Source organism: Tachypleus tridentatus, chromosome 4 (assembly GCF_004210375.1).
Source record: "Tachypleus tridentatus isolate NWPU-2018 chromosome 4, ASM421037v1, whole genome shotgun sequence".
Classification (NCBI taxonomy): domain Eukaryota; kingdom Metazoa; phylum Arthropoda; class Merostomata; order Xiphosura; family Limulidae; genus Tachypleus; species Tachypleus tridentatus.
Window position 1 is genome coordinate 44,353,073 of NC_134828.1, and position 24,141 is coordinate 44,377,213.

Sequence of the window (24,141 nt, forward strand, 5' to 3'; positions counted from 1 at the left end):
CTCTAGTCTTACACTGCTAAATTAGGGACGGCTAGCACAGATAGCCCTCGAGTAGCTTTGTGCGAAATTCCAAAACAAACAAACAAACTCTATTCTGTGGTCAAGTAAAAGAAAGAGCGCATGCCATAATTTTTAGAGTTATTTTCAACATTTTATTAAATAATTTTACTATTACTCACGTCAATCAAATTGGCATAAAAATGTAGTTTAAAATTCAAATTTTAATATTATATACGCTAGGCCTGGCATGGCCGAGCGCGATAAGGCATGCGCTCGGAATCTGAGGGTCGCGAGTTCACATCCGAGTCGCGCTAAACATGCTCGCCCTCCCAGCGGTGGGGGCGTTATAATGTGACAGTCAATCCCACTTTTCGTTGGAAAAAGAGTAGCCCAAGAGTTGGCGGTGGGTGGTGATGACTATCTGCCTTCCCTCTAGTCTTACACTACTAAATTAGGGACGACTAGCACAGATAGCCCTCGAGTAATTTTGTGCGAATTTCAAAACAAACGAAATTATACATGTTTTAATTTTTACTTTGTTATCTATTATAATTTTTGTCAAACGATCCTCCAATTTATTTTGTTATATACTACAAATTCAAATAGCCTACAACTGGGTTGAATTGTAATTTAATTTTAGAAAATAATTAAATATCTATATATATCAAATTTATTATATTTGCCAACAAGACTGACACACACTTTTCCTTCTAAGTATAATTTTTTTTGATATACAACTAATAATACAATTTATAATAACAATTATTAGAAACAGTTATTGCAAATGATAATTTATGCACAAAAGTTCTACAAACTTTCAAACAAAATTGAGTGTTCGCGATGAGCGAAATAATTTCGAGTTGAAATAGGAACAATAGGAACAATTCACCTAACGAGGAGTTAGTTAGCTATTCGCTGATCACACGCGAGGTTTTCGCTGTTGAAGATACATAGTCTCTTCGTAAAAACAAATTGCGCCTGGTTGTAATCCATTGAAGTTAAACGGTTTGTAATATTTGAAATCTATACCGTTTTGGTCAAATATCTGAAGTTTCCGAATAATGAGCATTAATCACAGTTATAGCTTTTGAGGTTTATTGCATTCCAACTGTTGCAAACCAAAAATATACACTGTCTCTTGGCGCGTTGCCTTAATTTATAAGCGTTAGGCGAGATTCTAGAAATTTCAAAGTTACTAGCGTTTGTAAGCATACGAGGGCTGTTCAAAAAAATACGCGGACTGACGTCATAAAACAAAATGTACTTTATTTAGAAGTTACAGGTCTGGGATCCCTTCAAAGTACTCTCCTCCCCAACGCACACACTTATCCCAACGGTGTTTCCACTTGTTGAAACAGTCCTGGTACGCTTCTTTTGTAATGTCCTCCAGCTCCTTCGTCGCATTTGCCTTAATCTCGGGAATCGTCTCAAATCTTCTTCCTTTCAAGGGTCTTTTGAGTTTGGGGAACAAGAAAAAATCGTAAGGAGCAAGGTCAGGTGAGTAGGAGGGGTGGGGAAGAACAGTGATTGAGTTGATTCCCCTGGAACCAACTGTAGCCGCGCAATTCAAACAGTTCGCGTATTTTTTGAACAGCCCTCGTATATACATTCTTGATTCTTACGCTGGAAAATATTTTACAACTTTGATGAATAAGCGGAAATTTTATAATACGGATTTAAGAGTGTGTGTGTTTTCTTATAGCAAATCCACATTGGGTTATCTTCTGAGTCCATCGAAGGGAATCGAAATCCTGATTATAGCGTTGTAAATCCGTAGACTTACCGCTGTATCAGCAGGGAACTTAACAGTATATAAGTTACATGCATTTCTAAATATATGTTTAACTGAAAAAACTTATAATCCGTCACAGCTTTAAAACAAAATCTAACAAAGGTAATTGCTAAATATAATTTTTTTATTTGTCACATAGCAATTCCTATTTTCTTATTGGTTTCCTGGTGGGACAACGGTAAGTCTATGGACGTACCATGTTAAAATCTGAGGTTTGATTCCTTGCGTTAGACATGGCGGGTAGCCTATTGTAGCTCGGCTCGAAAACAAACAAAATCAAACAAGTTATCTTATTTTACACTTTATAATTTATTGTTCCTACTACACAACGTGTACAGTGGTTAACGAATTAGAAACTCGAATTTGAGATATAGACAAATTAGAATATAAAATAAGAAAACGCCGCCTTTTTGATTTACTGAGATGTCAGTATCTGTGGTCAATCTAATAGAGTAGCTTCTCCCACTATTTCATTCTTTTGAAACCTTTTGTTTAGTCCTACTTATTTATTTTGACTTGGTGTTTACTACCTGAAAAAAAGAGCATTTTCTTGTTTACGTTTCTATTAAATTCTGATAAACGATTGTAAATAGCTTGAAGGGGAACGTTGTAATTTCGCCAAAACTATTGAAGTTGAAATAAGTTGTTGCTTCCAACAGCTATGAAAATTTTCAAAATTCTTATATTGGTTGTCTAAAAATCCAGATAAATTGCGTTTTTTTTGTGTGTGTAAACTGACATAGTAAGTTATATATTTTTTGTTTTCTAAAATGTATGTTTGAAGCCTACAAAAATAGTATTTGTTTACCGTCAATTCAGTACAATAAACCGGGCTTTTCGCTTTTATGCTCGACCACAAAATCGTATAACTTTATTATTCGAAATACCTTTTTTTCGAAGTATTTTTTGCTATTCTTCTTTACTTAAATAGAAATAACTATAACTTAAGAAAGTGTGAATAAATAGTACTTATTGGTTGATGAATTCATAATCCGAATTATAAGTATAATTTGATTGGGAATAACCTTAACACAATAATAACAGTTTCATGAAATAAAGGAATCTTGAGTAATAGTCGATCAGACTCTTTAGCCATCTAAGCAGTGGGCTGTTTGTTGCTCCTGGTCGGGTAAATAGGATTTTAGATTGCATCTACAGAAATATTGAACACAAGTCTAAAGAGGTTATAATTTCATCGTAAGGTCACTGTTTAGGCCACATTTAGAATACTGTGTTCAGTATTGGGCTCCTTACCTAAGGAAAGACATTGAATTGTTGGGAAAGATTTAGAAGGGGGTACCTGGGATGAAAGAGTTGTTAAATGAAGATAGATGAGATTCTTAAAACTTTTTTCTTGAAAAATGAGAGTTAGAGGGGATCTGATTGAAATGATATGTATGATTTAAATTTTTCATACTTAACAGCGAGAATTATAGAACTAGGGAACAGGAAACAAACATAGATTTAGGCAATGTAGAATCCGTCTTTAACAAGGACAATTTTATTTTTCAAATAGGATGGTTGGACTATGTAATAGGTTGCCTTTGGATGTTGTGGAAGCAGTAAATTTGAGTGAGTTTAAAAGAAAGCTTAATAGCTATATAAATTATAAGGACTGGCTTTATCTTTATTTTTTTAATTTATTGATTTGATAGTTTTAGTTTGACTTAGAAGGTAGGACAGCCAGTATGGACTAACACGTCCTTGATGCATATAAGTTAGTTAAAAGGGAAGTAGGATTTTATAATCATTCGAAAGATGTATGTAATGTATTCGTAGAAACACTAACGCCCATAGTTGATTCACTGAAGTTGAATGGTTTGTAATGTTTGAAATATATGAACATTTCTGGTCCAATTCTGCAGTTTTTCGATTAATAGGTGCCAATCACAATTATAGCTTCTGAGGCTTATAGCACTGAGTGTAGTTGACCAGCAATAATTTTTCTCTCTCTTAGTGTGTTTGTTTATACAGTTTAATGCTAATTCTTAGAACGTTCAATGACTTTCGAACACACTAGTATTTTCCTAAAAGAAATATTGTTAATTCTTACTCTCAAGAATCTTCTACAATTTAGAGAACAGGCCTGGCATGGCCAGATAGGTTAAAGCGTTCGACTCATAATGTACTGTGAAAAACTTCTGAATAAAGCAGTTAATTACAGCTATTACAATAATTTCTAGGTCAAGTGAAGAAAATACTAATTTGTGTAGAGCTTTGCTATTCTAAACATTTGTACATGTCCAAAATAATAGAAATGTATAATTGATATGTTTAAAATTCTTGCAAGAGAAGTAATGAGAAGAGCTTGTGGGTGAAAAATGTTATTTATTGTTAAGCTTATATCTGAATTTAATTAGAGAGATTGAGCAATAAAACTATTAACAGTGACAAAAAATTAGGTTTTAACAAATAATGCACATACAGGAGTAAAAAACACGAGTTGTAGCAACTAGATTAACAGTGAAAAACCATTGTTGTAATAAATACAAAAAAAAAGTGATTAGGTTGCACAATGCACTATTATTTTATATGTGAACCCTTTACTGTATAAGAGCATTACACTTTATTACTATGGTATTATACACTTTATCAAAGTGCGGTTGTGTAATAGTTTCATATGCCCTTTTAACCTTATTAAGTTTTACATAAGCCCATACAGGCTTAAGAATGTTTGTACTGAGACACTTTGCATTGCCAGAATATTATTTTATGTGTTCCACCAATCTTCTTTATTGTTCAGATAATTCACAATTCTTCTGTGTGCATAGGAACATTGTCATGCAGAAAAATGAATCTTTACCCAAAAATTTATGTTTCTGAAGGAATGGCATAATGGATCAGAACCTGAATGTTCTTGTCAGCAGTTGGTGTACCATCAGTGTTTTGTATATCTCCACTATCATTGAATGAAATACAGAGTGCACTTCTTTTTGTCTCTTAGCCTTTTTTAGATGATTTACATTTATTGTGATACTATTTTCCTCCCGGTAATCAAACAAATTGCCATTGATTGTTGCAAACAGTATGAATTTCTGTTCATCTTTAAGAGCAACTGTCTACAGCTTTCTTCATTTTGCTGTTAGAGGTCCAATGTACATTTAAAAATTTTGGTTTGGATTTGATTATCTTTTCCCATCAACAGTTTTTGAGCAGCTACAAGTCTTGTGAGACCATTTAATGTTATAGGGTATCTTACTGATCTCAAGGTAATATGCACACCTTCATTTATAACAGGTTTGTTAGAATGATCTGTATTTCACTACTGTCTGTCTTGTTGAGAACCTACTTCAAGATACTTAATATTTTTGCATACTTTCAGTTTTCTATCTCTACCACTTCTTTTATCAACATGGCAGTTTTATGTATACTCCTTAGTCTTACATTCAACATTTATTCTACTAAAATATGGACTTGTTACACAAATGTTTGCATGGAATATTCTTGGCCAACCAAAACATTGATTTCACCATGTCTGTTTTGTGGTATTTAAGTTCCAGAAGCCTCACTGCTATCACTGTGCTTAGTTGACCCTATCCTTTCTGTAATTATTTTCAATATTGTATATGGTAGCAACATCCTTTCTAGATTATGAGAGGCCAAGAAATTACAAGATGTAGTGAACATGAAATCTTTACAAGAACTGCACCATTTCAAGAAGTTAGAAACAAGAGGTTATCCTCAGTAGCCTCAACACTTGAAATTCTTTTCCTTGGGATTAGAGTAAATTAAACTGTGAGACCTTTTTTCCTTTTGATCAGCTAAATGTTTGTGCATATACCCAATTTGATTTTATTATTCATTAGAATCACTCTCAGCCTACCTACTCTCAAAATGAAATTCTTATAGGCAGGATTAGAGCAAATTAATCTATGAAACCTTGGACAAATTAACAAATACATCAACTAAAAAAGTTTGACTTTCTGAGTCCAGAACTGCAATTACATCTCAAATTATAACAAAGATAATAGAACTATGAGCTAAAAGTTTGTACTTGCTATCCTATGAGCCACTATACCACAACTAAAATGGAAAAAATGCACATAATGGAAAACTTCTTGAAGTTTCTTACAAAAGTAACCAATCTGGATGTAATTATGGGTTTTTTTAAAGTTTTTGGTCAAATAGTTAATTAGTTTTAGCTAAACTTCATTCTTCATCAAAGACCTTGCACCATCCAGGCCTAGAATTTGCTACACACTCAATATTTATTAGGAATCATATAAGGTTTAATTCTCCTGTAAGTTAGTTAACCAGAGAAGTGCCCTCAACTCTACATAATGCAACTCTGATCTGCAACTGTTACTGATTCATACTAGCTTGAAACAAGTTTTAAATGTGCCATAGTTAGCAGTAGTAACTTCCAGTATTTCTTATGCAATATGCATGCACACTAACATCCTAAACCTACACTATAACTCATATGTGTTTTTAGCTAAGCATGTTTGTTTCATTAAATTAATACCAATAAGGATTTAATAATTTTATTCAGCCATGTAGAATACTAAATATGTATCTCATCTAAATGCCTAATCTTGGTGAGTACACGTGCACACTTGAAGAAGTTACTGATCTTCTTGTTATCTTATATTTACTTCTTTTTATTGAGTTAACAGTTTTTGTTTGTTTTTTAAATTTCATTTATAGCAAGATAGTGATCTAACTGCATGTTGTTCAAACATTTATTGTTTTTGTTACATGACAGAGACATGTTATAAACAAAATCTCTGTAAAAAAGTTATAGTTGTATTTTTTATAATTCCAGGCCAGTTAACTACACAGTAGCTCATGGTTAAAATAATCAGTGTTTGAATTTTGCATACATATTAACAAATTTATTCTTAGGTGTAGTTAGTAGGTTCAATTGTGTTTGGTATTATTTGAATAACAGATATTCTCAGATCATGGCCAATGTTACCATAAAAGTTAATTTTAGCAATTCTTTGTCCAACTGTATTCATTTGATTAATTTTCATGGCATAATTTCTAACTTATTCAGTTTTTTATCTATGGGGAATAATATTTTAAATTGCAAGAAACTTGAGGATCATATTTGTGAGATAGAACTTGGTGCGATATGTGGAGGGTATGATAGAATGAAATATATGTCAACAGTATGTCAGTATTAACTATTTGCCAATCAAGAAGTAAGTTAAGTTTCATCTTCTGTAAATATGTATACAAAAATGGCCTTAAACTTTGAATTAAATGCCTAGATGGAACATATGTTAACAGTATGTCACAGCATTAACTTTGTCAATCAAGAAGAAGTTAAGTTTCATCTTCTGTACGTATGTATACAAATGGGCTTAAACTTTGAATTAAATGCTGACAATTTAATGTATTATCTTTCATAGAACTATCAGTATTGATAAATATGAGCCAGCATCTTAATTACAAAAGTAGATTACTTGTATACAAAAAAACAAAATAGCTAATAAAAATATCTTGTAATATTTAATTCTAACCTAAGGTGATGTACAACTCACAGAAACATTTAAGAACAGATGAAAAAATTTGGAGATCAACCAATAGATGTAAATGTGAAAAGGCTGACAGAAACTGCTCATATGCCCAAACAGTTTCTGGAAAAAGCAAAGTTGCATGTGTAGATAAAGATGAAACAACTTCCCAAAGTGAGCAAGATGTTAGGCATAGTTTGGGTAAGTGTGCTGATTATATTGAAGATAAGTATTTCCAAGCTTGCATGTTCATTCCTTTTTCTTTCAAATAATTTTAAACTTTTTTCTGTTGTAAATAGGTAAAAACAAGAAGGGAAAGGCATTACCTTTATTATTACTGCTTTCATATTAATGCCAAAAGACACTTCACATTTAAATTATCATTGTATTTTTCTTTTTGTTACTTTTTTATTATTATTTGTAAGTTGTTTCTAAATGTTTATTTTTTCTGTAATTTGATGTAAATGCATGAGTTTCATTAAATGACATCAGGAGCATAATGCACTGGTTATTCAGTTTTACAGAGTTATTTAGATAATTATGCTTATGTTAAAATTTAATAAGGAGTGTTTCTTTCATTTGTGGATAAACATAGTTCATGATTTATGTTGCTAGTTATTTTGTATTTTTAAAAACTGCAAACATAAATGCCTTAGAATATAGAAAAACAATAAAATCATTTATGAATGTATTTTGTTATAGAATATTTAATGTATTAATTTTGTAATATGAACTTATAGATAACAGATGTAGAGAGAGGGGGGAATGTATGTTGATCCCTCAGTCAGAGGGCAAAAAACTGATGTAATAAATATACAATAGAGCATTGAGTAAAATAACAGTATCAAGCCTACATGAAAACTAATAATAATAATGAGAAACCAGTGTTGGTATATTTTTTTAGAAGGTGGTATTTCTGCAAACCAGTGAAATATAAATAATTCTGCTATAAAAGAAAAGGAGAGGAAAAAGTATATTGCAGTTGTAGTACAGTCCAATGACTAATTGCTGTTTATTGTATGAAGGAAGACTTGAGATATTTATAAACATTAGAAATAATTTTGGAATTTTTTATAGTGTACTATTAGCCTTAAGTATTGGAAAATATATATAAATATTTGCAGTCTTCGTAATTGTAATTATTAGCAAGTATTGCTTAGAAACCTCACACTTTTTTGTACCTAGAAAGATTGGCATGCACTAAAAATGTGCACATGTAATTATGTGGAAATCCAAAACATTACATTAACTGACATATCAAAACCAAACAACTGATAACGTGATGAGAGTTCCAATATTCCAGGATTACGAGTGCAAGAAATTGATTTTTGGAAATCTGAATTGGAAGTTGAATTTGAAGCTCTTGATGCAGACATTAACAAACTTGAACATTACAGAAATCGATTGAAGCTTACTCTGAATGATTGTTCACATTCACTTTCTGTCATTGAACAGTGCTTGCAATTCAGGTGAAATACTTTTTAACATTATCTTCACTTATATATATACTTAAAATAGGTCTTTAAAGAACAGGTAAAAAGATATGATGTGATATATGCTATTTATTTGGTTAGAATTGTACTATTGATCGATGCTTGAGAAAATCTGTATCACAAATATTTTCAACTATTGAGGATGCCTTTTGATAAATGTATCATTCAATTGGCAAGTGATTTCTTATGATACTATAGATAAAAATTTACTGGCTGTGAAAACATTTCATTTATACCTCATTTACAGAGGAAATAAATTCTTGTTCAAATTACAATTCATATAACATAAATATTTAAGCTTTTACACATTTTTTATTGCAGAATTTAGTTATGTTCTGTTGTGACATTTATATTAAATAATGAAAAGATGTTAAAGGAATTTTTAAAACAATACAAGTATTAGTACATGGTAAATATTAAATATACACACACACACACACATTTGGAAAGATATCATTATTTTCTAAATCATTGCATTATTTGACAAGATAAACCAGGTATAAATGGTAATAAAAGTGTTTCTTTCTTAATATTTTCAGTGAATGGTTTTAACACAACATTTTTATCCTTGTTTTTAATTTCAGCAACATCAAGATTAAAACCTCTTTCTACCATTGCACACTTGATTAACAGTAATTATTTAATATCTTCCTGTTTATAAAATAATTTTAAAATTCCATACACACAAGAATAAAAAGCAATGATTTTTTTAGAATTAGAGTGACAGGAATTTTAATGTGGGAACATAGTTACTAAGAATGGTTTTCAATAAACACAAGATCCCAATTTACTTTTATTTTTACTAGCTAAAACATCTGGAAAAAGGTAAATAATTGTGTTATTTAAATTGTTATGTAGATTTAATAGAACTGTCAATGTTAATAAGGTAATTAGCAAAACTAATTAATTTCTCTTTTTATATCAAAAATGTGTCATCAACATATCTTAACCAAATTTCCAGTTTTTTCCTGCTTTTTTAACATTTCAATTTAAAAATTGTCTATTAATAAATTCAATAATTATGGGTAACCCATAATTAAACCTTCATTCAGTTTATATCCTTACTCTTGATGTGAGTTTTAACAAATGCTTCATCAAGGTTAATTGTATCCATTATTTCTAAAACCAAATTGTTATTTTCTTTTAGCTTATTCTCCAAACACCCAAGGATTTCTTCCACAGGTACTCTAGTGAACAATTAAACACTGTCACTCTTTTTATTTTTATACAGTAAATTATTAAGTAAAACAAAAATTTTTATTGTTATTTGAGACTAGGACAGTCTTATTTTTAAATATTTATGTACTATTAAACATTATGTTTGTTTTAATACAGTTGTGATATTGAAAATTTATATAAGTGTTAACTTAACCTCAATGTAAAAATAATGATGAAAGTAATATTATTATAGTGGCTATTTCACAAAAATTTAGGGAAAATCGAGAAGGCTTAGACCAAATATTTGATGAGCCACAAAAGCAACTACAACAGAATGTTGAATTGCTAGCTGAAATAAAGTTGTTGCTAAGAAAAATGCTTGAAGAAGTTAGTGCTCAAAACAGGTGAGAAAGTTGTCACAACTAAAAGGGAAAATAGTTATTTGATCAATTTATATTCTATACAAAAATTTATAGTAATTTAATGAATAGACAGGAAAATTAATGTCTTTTTACATTTAAATTTAATAATTTAATTTTTTGTAAATTATTCTCTGAAAATTGAAGCTGATAGTGGTCAATATGATAGAGCTTTTATATAGAATAATATTGAAACAAAATAGGTAGTTTTTTTTCATAAAAGAATTAGTTGTGAATTGATCTTGTTTTATAAAATTATAATTTAATACTGGCATGGAAACTACAATGTGTAGTTTACAAATTGTAAAATTATATAACAAAAAAGAGCAGATAATACTTGTTTCAAGATGGTCCTGGTGATGCAAAATTATTTGTTTTGTTTTCTAATGCCTAATAAAAAGGGATATCCATGTCTTAGACATTGTAAATCCCAACTCTATATATCTTTATTCTTTCATTGTATGATTATCTTGTATTGGAGAGGATTGTTACATATCCTTCCCAAAAATGATTAATTTTTGAAGTCATCACATTACTTACAGGGTACATTAACCTGTGAAATCTGTTAGACCTTTTTTTCTGTAGTTTATGAGTTTTAGAATTTGGTGAAATGGTTAATTAATTTTAATTAATCTCCACTTTTCACTAAAAGTTTTGCATCACCCAGGTCTAGTACTTGTCACACTCTCAAGATAAGACACAGTTCAGTTCTCCTGTAAGTTAATTAACCAGAGATGTTGAAACAGCTCAAGAGAACCAAAATATAAATTTTAGCTTGGTAGGATTCATCTTCAGCATAGGCAGTTTTACATTCTAAACAAGGTGTTTGTCTTAGAAATAAGTTCTGCTAAAATGTAGTAGGTACAGCAATTCAAAGAGAACTTAGGGTAAAGCATTTTTATATGTATGCAGCCTTATGAATCAGTAGAAAAGATTTTAAAATATTGTGAACTAAACCTTTACCATTTAAGGTGGTTTTTGCCCAGACATTTTCTTAGGGCTTTGTGCAATTCCTTGTGATCCCTATTATGAACCACTATCCTGGTTCATTATAACTGCTATTCCATTGTGACTTTACATTGGCTGTGGTTGTCATGATATGTTTATTCACTCATTAAAATACATTTTAATATAACCCACTCAAACCTCTTTAGTGAAGTGCCTCAGGGGTCATTCATTTATTTTTTTTTTCTTATCAGTCTTATTGAATGATAAAAATTCTATAATCTGAGCATTTTCAAAATGTAGACTATTCTTCTTTGGGGCCCCCAAAAGGAGACAAGCTTACTTTTAGGAAGCACTTGAACAATAAAGGACAGATGATACATAGAGGTTACAGTCTTTGTATTTTGTTATGATTCCTTTTGCTTTTTGTTAAAAACTGAGGTTCCTTGTTTGGTATGGACTACCAGTTCAAGTTAAAATAGAGTTTTACATAGTTCAAGACTCAATTTGGTCAATGATAAATTATTTTGAGGAATAATTAATGTTAATGAATATACTGTGTTTTTGCTTTATATTTTGAATAAAGATTGTTTTTACTCCTTTCACCTCATTTAAATATATTTTCTTAGCTTTGTTAATTAAATATTTACTCAGTTATTACCTTGCACAAAACTCCTATTATGAATGAACCTATCAAGTGCTTGTGTGGCAGTCAGTTTACCCTGAGAATAACAGAGTCATAGGAATACAAATTTTTGATGCTGTGACCACAGGATTTACTGTAATTTCCTGTCTTTGCTAATATGAATGATATCTTGAACATGTAAGTTTAAAGAAATGCTTCTAACTGAAATAATGTCCTATTCTTAAACCAGAAGTACTTATAACCAACAAAGAGAGTTTGCTGGTTAAAAGATGTGGTTGTATGGCTAAGGAGGTTTGGGAGAACCAACAACAACAGTTGATGTAATGCTTTTTAAAATCTGATGGATCCCATGTCACATCTGGCCATTGTCTTGGAAAGTACTGCATACTGCTTGTACCAAAGAGTTTAGTGGTCAGCTCACCTTTCTCAAGTCTGGTTATGTACCTGTGAGAGTACAAAGGCAAAAATTTGAATTTCTGGTTAGCATAAGAGCAGCCAGAACACTGGTAGGTCTTTAGATATCAAGCCCTCCAAGTGATACCACTGTTCTGACCACTGGATACTGATTTCATTCTAGTGAATGGCAATGAACTAGAGACTAGATGTTAGAGGAAAGGCTGATTTCAAGCTTTGTCTGTGAAATATTTCTCACAGAACAAAGTTTGTCATTTCTGACGTTGGATCTGATATTGGCATTCTTGGGATGGATGTGTAAATTATCCATCAGATTTTAGGTGCAGTGGGTGAACTGATGTTTTGCATAAGAATTATCCAGTATCATCCATGTCTCTCCTGGGAATAGTGGATTGCACAAGATTCTAAAGCAGGAAGAAAAAATATACCTTTGTTCAATAAGTGTTGAAGAACAGATGTTGTTTTGTATTTATGGATGATTGGCTATCTAGGTGTAAACTGGAATGGTTATAATTGTGGTAAATGAAGTTGAAATAAATAATATTAGTGGTAACACTATGGTTGCATTCATGGCATCATGGCCAAAAGTGAATATGCAGTTACCAATGCATCAGAAATCTTTGGTGAAGAATTTTGCAAACAATTTAGATCCAGTGCACCAAGACCTAGTCAGTTATTAATGGTTGAATATTCTAATGCACTTATAAGGCCAGCTGGCTGATTAGGCCAAGTAACAATGACTCAGCACAACATAAATACAAATGACACTCATTTAATAAGGCAGTTAGTACTCTGGCTTTCCTGAAGTATTAAGGGCATCACCAACACTGACGTATTGTGGATATTGAAAGGAGAAAAATTTTTAGTCATCCTAAGTAGTGACTGTTGGGAAGAACAAAAGGTACACTGACATTCTATGTTGGTTTTAAATGGATATGCATGATAACCCATTTTAACACCACATATACCTTAAACACTTGAATATCTGGATATGCTAGGAGGTTTTCTTTAGTTAAAAACTGTTAATATGGTATTGATATACTTGCAGTTTGGGCTGTATGACAAAAAGCAGATATAAGACTGCATGGAAGATGAATCCTGTAACATGCCATTTAACAAATTTATTGTGCCTGCCACTTTCAAAGGGCTAATGGAGCATACACTGAAGGGATTGGAATGAGAGATATACTTGGTCTGAATTGAAAATGTTTTGGTGCTTGGTCATATGTTTCAGTCTATGGCTTAGAAACTGGAAATAATGTTTCAGCAACTAAATAAAGCAATCTTGAAACTGAAACCCAGAAAATTCTTGTTAAGGTGCACAGAAAAATATTTTCTTGCTCACATTGTACATAGATTTGGAGTTCCTTTAGAGTAAGCTAAAATAGTCATGTTGACAGGTTGCTTAGAAGCCCACAGTTTCAGTTTTGTGGCATATTACTGACAATTTTTGCTAAGTTTCATCTAGACGGCAACAGAATTGTCTGCTTTCATTAAACTCAAGATGCATTTTGGAGAGAGTAAGAAGTATGAGTGGGGAATTTACTCCTTAAAGTTTCCCTTTGTTGGTGCTTCATTGTAGTAAGTACTTGTTGGATAGTGATACAAGTGACAATGAAATTAAAAGGTTGTTATCACATTTCCAGGACAAAGTAGAAAATATAATAGTGGATGTTAGTCATATGTTAACAACTGCTGAATGTAGAAACTGTGATGTAAAAAAGAACCTTTTCCAGTTATGGTCTTTGTAAAATGCTATTTCTGTGGTAGAAGGTTTACCATTCAGCTAAACCATGTATTGCCTGGGCATGCAATATGGAAATGTAGATAATTATCACACTACAGAGGATTAAGAATGCCACATGGGAGTTGAAATCATAGGCATTTTTGCCATAGCAAAGTAAATCATGAACTAGGAGATTCCTTTGTTGGATGGATGTCAATATTAACATTTCAGGAGCTCTTGGAAGAGCAACTGAATGACTCTGATCTGGTGTTGGTGGTGTGTACTATGCAAAAAGGTAAAGTCTGACCAACACTGATGAAGGAACATAGTATGGATATACCCAACCTGTGGAACTTGTAATGCCAGTTTGTACTATAAAGAAGCCCTGCTTCTATGACTGTTCTGTAGTTACTGACTCCCAAAGCAGGATAACAAGAAATTTTCCATAGGTTTTATAACACAAGACCAGAGAGCACTTTTGCTACCATTTAATGGTGATTTTTCTGGACACATTTGAGTTGAAATGTTGGATGATGATGTGTGTTGTCCATAAAAAGAAATTGCTGAAACAAAGGATTATATCTCCTCTGTAGAATATCATTGGTCTACTCCAAACGATTAAGAGGTTATTTGTACAAACTCATCACTATCAACTATTTCACAAAGTGGTAAGACTTATCCATTGTTCAGTTCATTGGCATAGTCCATTACTGATGTGTTAACAGAGCACCAGAAGTCCACACACACACCAGAAAACCAATTTCAACAGTGGATTGTTCACTGAGTTTTGTAATGTGTTAACTATAGTGAGGAAAGATATGTTTTTGTAAATTGTTAGTTATTTTCTTTAATTTTTTCATTCTGTAGTGCTACTAGTAGGCATTGAGGGAAAATTGTACCAATGGGTTAAAAAAATGTAGAGCAGATGAACTTATAGTTGATATTCCACACATTAAAAAAATTAAATACTATAGATTTGAAATCTATTTGAGAAAAAGGAGTTTTAGTTATTTAATTTTATACATAAATCATTATTTTTAAATTTTGTTATTAATTAAATCATTAATATTTCTGAATTTAACAAATAGTTTCTGAGCATGGTATGTCACTTGTAGCCCCATAGGAGGAACATCAAAATATTGGTAGGCCTATTTGCCCTTGTAACTTGAATAAAAGTGTATTTTTATCAATATTTAGCCAATCACTGTTTCCCAACTTTAGTTGTTGTAGTGTGTGATGTAATTCCTTTTATCTTAGTTTTGATAAATCATAGGTTACAGACATAAAACCATCATGAAAGCTTTTTTTTCTTTTGTTCTTTTTAACTGTCAAATCTGTTAAGGCTGCTGGTTCTGCATGGATTTGAGTAGAAACTGGAACAAAATGATAGTCTTAGCTTGATGATATATTGCAAGAAGAAATGGTGTTTATGAACCACTTCAGTTACTGTCCTGACTTTTTGTTTTGTTTTTAAAGCTTGTGTAAAGCTTATTTTATAATTTCATACTTCATTTGACTTATAATGTTGAAGTAGGATATGAAAATTTTTTGAAACAAAATTAAGTAGGTGTAGCAAAATCATTTTGCACTAAGCTGTATTAAATTTCATTTCACTTGAAAATTGCTGTTTGTCCTATTTTTGCATTAGGTCATATTAGCCTATGTAACTGCTTGAAAATTGCTGAAAAGTGTGTCATTTATGTTGTTGTTTAACTTTGCTTAAACATATAGTTTTAGACATTTGACTTTCAAATGAACTTGAGTTTTATTTTGTGGATTTTCTATTAAAAGGATGAACACACTGAATTGGTTAAGAAACTATTAAAGATTTCTTCACACTTTCTTTGTTTAATTTTGTGTTTTGATTCTTTCTTTGTGACACACTCAATTAATGTTTAGAAAAAAACACTCCATATTTCCTGAACTTTTGGTTAGCAAGGCTCTAGCTACTACTGTGAGGGAAATCCATGAATAAAAAATATAATGCTAGTAATCAGTAAACATTGACTTATCGCTTGTAACTATGCAAATAATGCTTTTTAACTAATTTTTTTTACTATATAGAAGCTACTTTTAAAGATGTATTATAGTTTAAATTTTGAAAAATCAGTATTAGAATGAGCTAAAAACAATAACCATGAATTAATTTTACTTTTGCTGTGAGAATAAAAAAACAATATATTTGATTTTTTCTAGAGTTTTTAAATCTTTTTTGCAATTAAATGACGAAAGCAAAGTAATCACCAAATGAAAGATATATGTACTGAAAAACCTACTGTTTTATTTTCTGCAGGAAAAATTCTTCCATGAAATTGTACTTGCAACACATTATTGATGACAAGCAGAGATATTTGGAAGGTGACATACTAGCATCTAACCTGAATCACACCTCTTATTCCTTAACACCTGGTGTTTCATGTTTTAGCAGCCAGTCATCTTTACTTAAATGGTTAGTTTAAGAAAATATAATCATATTCTAGTAAGAAAATAAATATTTTATGTGACACTTTTGAATACTTTGTGGGAAAAAAAATAGAAGCTTGTTTTTATGGTCTTAATATACTGCATGGCTCATATTTTACATTCTGAAGTAACTTATATTCAAATAAACAGTTCATCTTAATGTCATAAATAACTTTCTGTTTAGCAATTCATACTAAGTTAACCTTATGATAATGTTATGTGGCCTTTAAATTTCTCAACATGTTTATTGTTAACACTACAGTGACATTTAAGAAACTTGTCAGATTCCCCATTTGAAGGGGGGGGGATAATAAACAACAAACCTCTGTAGATATCCTGGTCATGTATGAGGTATTGGCTATTGCTACTATAGTCAAACCATCATTTACGATAGTCCTAATGTTCATTAATGATGGTCAGTAGGTCCACTTTCTTGGTTGGCTGCTGTCTGCTATTTTCTTAATTTGTATGAAGAGGTTTCTCTTCTCTTTATCTGTTCAAAGTCTGATGAGTAATTTAATTATTAACATGTTTTCATGTGAAATTTTTATGTATATTTACTTACCCCAGGAAGGTCTGACAACAATTGAAGTACCCCTATGATCTAAGTTGACAATGTGGCAGTGAAAAAGAGATTTTGGTGCATATATATAGAAGGTTGATACTTTTGTTTTTGAATATTTTAAATTGCTAACTTTTATATCTTTTGTTATAATTGATATGGACATTTATAACATATGTACTGCAGACTTTTGTGTTTTTAAGTAGTGATGGCTGATAGCACTACCAAGTGTTATCCAGTCAGAGCTTTCCTTCTTCCTACTATCTGCTGAACATAGATTCATGGTGAATCAAGTGCTGGTTGGATTGGAAAAGCATGCAAGTGGAAATGCAGTTTGGTGTAGACATTTGTCTTCTCTACTAATTTCCATTTTGAGGTGAAGAGGCAAGTGATCCTCTGTCTACTGCAGAACTGTTGTATAATTCCAGATTATACCAGGTGTTAGATGAGGTTGAACTAACACTTGGTTCTCTTATGCTTTAGTAACTTGACTTCCAGGGGTCCCGTTAGTCAGCAGTATGTTTCATGTGATTCTTTCATGTATTTCCACCCTTTATGTTTGTGATACAGTACAAAAGAGTGAACAGTATACCTGAATCATATGCAGTGTGGTATCCTGCTGAGGTGTGGTATTTTCTTTTATGTTTCCACACCTCATGATTTCTTTTTATGGGAGCTTTCTAAAGGGGAATCATTTTTTCATTGATAGTTCACTGTGGGATTTTACCTATTATGAGAGTGAAGGTAAAATATTGAATTGGAAGTTAACATTTTCTTAAACTGAAAATGCATTTCTGATACATATTTATCTCTTCTGACCAATTTTGTAGTAATTAACATGTGCAAATATGGAGAGTACACAGTTACAATAGGAATTGTGTTGTGCTGCTATTGATGGAGAGCTTCTGCAGAATAATTTACATGTGAATATGCAAAAGTGGTAGGTGTAAGGCTAGTTGAGAACATTAAAATTTGTGCCAACGGAGGACAGCACTAATCAAGAAAGCTATTTTGTTGAGATATAATTATCTATAAGAAATACATTTTCAGTTTAGGAAGATGTTAATTTTTTGTCAGTTATTTTTTCATTTGGGATAAAACTTGTAGGCTTAACCTAGCATAATGTCTTCATAAAAATATGTCAGAAAAACCTAATATTTCAATCTCATCCATAGCTAAACATTTCACACATCAATGTGTATAAAAACTACTGTGTATCATTTAGTGAAAATAATGCTTCCATACCCAGTGGTTATTTTAATGTTTTGTTATGTGTAATTATTTTCCTGTATATTTCCATAATGATAACCAAACAATTATTTGAAGACTAATTTTTAAATTTTATTTTTTCTATTCTCTGTAACAAAATATTGTGACTTTTCAAATATATGTAAGGTGGCTTATTGGTAAATAATTTTCTGATGCTTTATGGTATTAGCTACCCCAAATACTTTCATGGAGTATAAGGTAAATTAGATAAAAAGAAGGAAAAGAAATCTTAGATTTAATTGAATATGCAATATAAGCTATTTGATATGAACTTCAGATCAAACCAACCTGTGTACATAGATAAGAACCAAAAATATGTATCTAAAAATGGGTATAACTAATTAATGTTCCATCTATAGTACTTGTATTAAATAGAATGCATTCTCATATGGGTACCCCCAATGCTAACAGTATTTTCAGTATAAAAGTAAAAATACTTATTCCAGTAATTTGATATGAGTCTTAATTTATCTTTAGAATATTCTCTAACACTGCTACTGTGATAAAGCTATGATATGTATATGGCCCAGAAGTAATAGGACTTTAGAATGGGTGTAGAAAAAATGTATTTCCTAGTGGACTCTTGAGTATTATTACTTATTCACATCTGTACCTACACAAGCACTTTTTTGTGAGGCAAGGTAGTGAAAAACCACATAGGAAAGAATATATGACTACTCTTGCACCAAGAGCAAAGAACCTAGAAACCTGAAATTTTGCATCTAATACTAACTAGACCCATTTTCTGTGCTCTTGGGTATCATTACTTATTTTTTTATGCATAAAACAACATGGAAAACGAAATGAGACTGCCATACCTCAAAAGGAAAAAAAACCCAGAAACCTGAAATTTTGAACCATACTTAGCATATCCAGAGGGTGTGCATCTGTGTATTATTACTTATCTACATGTGTTCACACATGCTCATTCATCATCTTTGCATGCAAAAAACATGTATATAAGAAATGTGCACACATGTATCTTTTTAATGAGGCAAGATAGAGATAAATCACATAGAAAACAAGTTTACTTATGAATAGAATTAAAACAGTAAGACAGACACGTGCACATGTGAAACCTGAAATTTTGCATCCATACTAAGTGAATCTTGATGGGTGTGCACTTGGGTATTAACACTTATCCATGTGCATGTGCATCTTTCATGTAAAAAATCACATAGAAGAGAAATGAGCGCACCATAGCTACAAGAGAAAAAAACCCAAGAAACCCAAAATTTTGCACCCATACTAAGTGGACCTTGAGAGGGTGTGCACCTGGGAATTACTACTTATCCATGTGCATGCATGTGTGTGTATCATTTTAGTGAGAGAAACTATTACAAAAATCACATTGAAAACAAGTGGTTCCTTATATTACACAATGAAATTACAGACAGACACGTACACATGTGCACATTTATTTCCATTTCTGTGTATGTTCACCACTGTAGTTCCAGAAAACAACAATTTTTTTTTATTTTGTAGTTTATACATTTCATTTTATACTTTCAGTACATAGACTCTTAAAAACAATGTTAGGTTATACTTTTATTGTTGAGCAACATGATATAAAAGCCATTGTTGAAAAGCATTGTTACCACCATTCCTTACATACATTAAGAAGCATTTTAGTAATTGTTTCTTAATCCAACTTGCCCTATAGTACAAAGTAAAGTTAAAATGCATAATGTTTATAATGCATCATACTCCTATTAAACTTAGGCCATACTGTGAAAGTACATTATTCAACTATTTAAAAACATTTGATTTTTAGGGTTTTTTGTTTGTTTTGTTTTAATTAAATATAAACTAGTAATATCATAGAGCATTTGCCTTTCAGGTTTGATTCTCTCTGTTTTCTGATGTCTTTCAGTTGGTTTATTATACAATTTAGTTTTATTGTTTTTGTTTTGTGACTTCAGAAGAACATTTTGTAGAAATACATTCTGTTTATATTCATAATATGAAGCATCCTTCAATCTAGAATATGTGAAAAAAACTATTATTTTAGTCAACTTGTTACCGAATGTGAGTGGGAAAGCAGAATACTTCAGGCCCTAGAGAAAGGAAAGAAACATCGACAGAAATCTCAAGAATTTCATCCTTTGGTAGACAGCATTATCAAGAAAACAGCTAGAGACTCACAGTTACAACACAAAAGAGTTATTTTATCATTTCAAAATAGAATTATGGAAACAGTAAAAGCTAAGAAACTGTTGGAGATGTGTATTACAAAGGTATGTGTGTGTGTGTATATATATATATATATATATATATATGAAGTTCATTTTAAGATATGATAAATGGTGTTTAATGCTGTTACACATTCTTAGCCAAATAATATTATGAAATGTGTCAAACATATTGAAACTTCTTACATAAATTGAAGTAATAAAAAGAGAGAGAGAGAATCATCTTAATTTTTTACAGGTTTCCATATATAATCACAACTAATATGAAATATTATTGTGGCAGTAAGAATTGTCAAATTTTCATCCTTTCATTACTAGAATATGAATATGCTTTTATTTATTATTCATTAATGTAAAAAATTTCAAAACTTTTAAGTAAGTGTTTTGCATATATTTAGATGTTCTTATGAATAGAACATATTCAATTTATTTGTGTTTCTCCAAACCTTGTATAAGTTATATACCACAGAGACCACTTTACAGTAAATAAATATACCATACATTTCTATCTTCATGTATTATTGTAAGTATTTATTTTGTGTATGAGGAGGTTTCAAATCATACATGGTTAGGCATTAAACTCATTTCATTGTAGTCACCTTTGTTTCTTTGTTATTCTCTAGGATACAAAACCAAGGATTTTTGGGATTTTTTGTTGTAATATGCAAGTAGTTATGCAAAGATATTTACAGCAATATCCTTCAGTGATATCTTGAGTTTGTGATATCTCATATTTTAATGGGAATGACCAACAGAGACATACATTATCCAGATATTCCGAGTATATTGTAACATAAAACTTGGATTTATGTATTGATTGCTTTAGTACTTTTCCCTATTTCGAGCTCAGACCTTTGGTGATAAGTGAAGTTGAGGCCCTCTCTTTTTATATAGTAAAATTTTTGTATAGTTTAACCTGTGTGTGTAACTTTAACTAATTCTTACTAAACATCTTGATAAGTTCTTAAGAGTCTTCAGAGAATTAAATAAAAGATACTGTATTTCATTTCCTAGAGAAATTTTTTTTTGTATTTGTGAGGTTGATTAAAGGTTGTTTTGTTGTATTTTTGCACCTGTGTTCAGTCTCTTTTTCTTTTTATCACAGACTCAGTTAGAGGATTCAGATTTACTTTGTGATATTTTTCCTGATCGAATATGTCATTTTGTGGACCTGTTGTTGCTTTCAAGTTAACTCAGTTTGATATGAATGTAACACAAATGTACAGGTTTATGCTTGCTAGTTTAGGATATTGTAATATTTGTATATTATTATACTTGAATCACACAGAGTAAGTAACAAAGGATATTTTAAAGTCATGACTAAAATTTTGATTTTGTGGAATTTTAGGTTCATGGTATTTTTTGTTCTTTTTCATCATCTGTTTATATCCTGTCTAGTATACTGCTTAATTGTAATACTGTAATCATGAAACATTTGATTATTAATTTGCTAACATCTTTTATCTAGTCTCAAGATTAGAGGAATAAAACATCAGTTAGGGGAAGTCTTGGCTGAGAACTGATTTGGCCTCCTTCAATGGAATTTTAGAGGGAGGTGACATTATAGTAGAAGACAATGTGACTAAAGGTTTCAGTAGTTAACTACAATGGCACATAGCTATTCCAAGCTAATTTGTGTCCATGATGTATAACGTTTATTTTCAACTCCAAACATACTTTCAGTGAGGATGAACATTATACACTGGCTGCATTATCATTAAAAAGAGGCTTACAAGTAATATTATACAGGTTTCTGTTGTAAATAATCCAACTTTATTATAATAAATCAGTCACAATGAAATCTTAGAAAGTACAATGTATATTAATCACATTATTAACTGACATTTTTCATTTTAGTACTGAAGAAACATTATTGATACTGAAGATGAAAATAACAAAATTAGAAACATCAGTGGCCAGATTTGCATACAGATTATAGGAGAGAAAATCATAAAATTTTCAAGACTAGTATGTAGTTAGACCAAAATTAAATTAACATGTATTTCAGTTTGCATTGCAATGAATTATATTATACGGGTAACCTAAAACACTAAAAGACAACAGCTAATAAGTATTTCTAAATAATTATCACAGATACTAAAGACAAAGTTTCAAATATGGTTTCTTTGTCCTATTAATCTTGATTTTGATGAACAATTTCTTCCTGGCTTTCAGGGCTGAAAACTCATTAATTACAATGACTTTTAAGCCCTGAAAACAAGGAAGAAAATTTTCTTATAAATAAAAATGAACAGTATAAACCACACAATATAAAGTTGTAATGGAATCCATGTACCAGAACTACATTTTGATATTTTCTGGTGCTTTGTGGGTAGTGTGATACCACCAAAAATTAACTGCTTTTTGGAAAGGTATGTAACATCCTTTTCCAGTGCAAAATATTCAAACCTCAAATCATAAAGGTATGTTCAGAATATACAAGATAGATATATCTCTTGTACTTAAAGATATTAGAATACAAAATAATGTGGATCATCTTGGGGTACAAAACCACCCAAAAAGAGACCTGCAATTGAATTTTCTCCAGCCATTGTAAGCAAAGTGGAGCCTTCTGTAACAAGGAAAGTCCACAAATATAAAAGTCAGTAGCAAAAGCCATGTATGTGGCCCAGGTGGTAATAGAAGGTAAGTACATGACTAAAAAAAATGATACCTTTGTGGAAAAGAGATCAACAAGGTATGGATTCACCAAGATAAGACTTCCATTCAGCTGTTACATATCTGAAACAGCCAAGGAATGAAAGTGACATTTGTGCTATCTTATGAGAAAACATATGGGTCAAATTATCAGAAAGCAAATGTTGATTTCTGTATGATTAATCCTTAAACAGCAGCCATCAGTCTAATGATGTCATGCTTGGTGCTCAGCATAGCTATCATCAGTTGATGACACAGGCTAAAAATCATTAGTTGGCTACCCCTTCACACTGTACACTGTCAGTGTAAGTCATGGAGCAGGAAAGGAAGAGTGCATCAGCTAGGGAAATGAAGTGGAAACGTTTTTCATCAGAAGATGAAATTGAAGTATTAGTATGTGATAATTATTCCAATGAAGAAGAAAACGTTTCATGTTTTTCATCATCATCAAATTTAATTGTTTTAAGCTTTGAACGTGATTTTGGTAGTGAATCAGAATCCATTGGTTTCCAGTGAGTAAGGTCTCATGATTTTGATAGTAGAAATGTTGGATTAACAGATAAATTTAGACTCATGGATAATTCTAAAGAATACACATTTTTTACTGCTATATTTGGTCAAAGTATAATGAGTCATATTGTGCGAGAAACAAAAAGATATTATGAGTTTTGTAAATCCTTGAATTCTGAAGAAAGTGAAAGTAACACTCCCTCTATTTCATAAAATAAGAAATGGGGAGACACAACTGTTGAGGAAGTGTACACTTCTCTTGCTCTGGTGGTACTTATACCACATGCAAAATACATTACTCAAAAATGATTCAGGAATATTCTTAGACATTTGTACTTTGCAAATAACAAAGAACCGAATGTAAATGATTGATTATGGAAAGTTCAAGAAGTGTTTACAGTGGTAAAGAATAAAGCTAAGAAATCTTTTTCT

General features: G+C 31.2%; 1 protein-coding gene across 8 annotated transcripts in view; it reads left to right on the top strand.

Moving 5' to 3' along the window:
* Nucleotides 1-1,261: 1,261 nt before the first annotated feature.
* The window catches only part of LOC143248997 (tektin-1-like), a 35,225-nt gene continuing 12,345 nt past the window's right edge, over nucleotides 1,262-24,141 (top strand). The window contains exons 1-8 of one of the 8 annotated variants that reach the window (XM_076498107.1): nucleotides 2,001-2,534; nucleotides 3,309-3,364; nucleotides 7,266-7,455; nucleotides 8,558-8,723; nucleotides 9,895-9,929; nucleotides 10,159-10,309; nucleotides 16,349-16,504; nucleotides 20,361-20,586. In XM_076498107.1, coding sequence (XP_076354222.1) covers nucleotides 7,269-7,455; nucleotides 8,558-8,723; nucleotides 9,895-9,929; nucleotides 10,159-10,309; nucleotides 16,349-16,504; nucleotides 20,361-20,586 — 921 coding nt within the window. In that variant the 5' untranslated portion in view covers nucleotides 2,001-2,534; nucleotides 3,309-3,364; nucleotides 7,266-7,268. Of the gene's footprint in view, nucleotides 1,498-2,000; nucleotides 2,535-2,646; nucleotides 2,922-3,308; nucleotides 3,365-7,265; nucleotides 7,456-8,557; nucleotides 8,724-9,894; nucleotides 9,930-10,158; nucleotides 10,310-16,348; nucleotides 16,505-20,360; nucleotides 20,587-24,141 lie in introns of those variants that run through there. The other 7 variants (XM_076498108.1, XM_076498110.1, XM_076498112.1 and 4 more) reach the window with 7 other exon arrangements.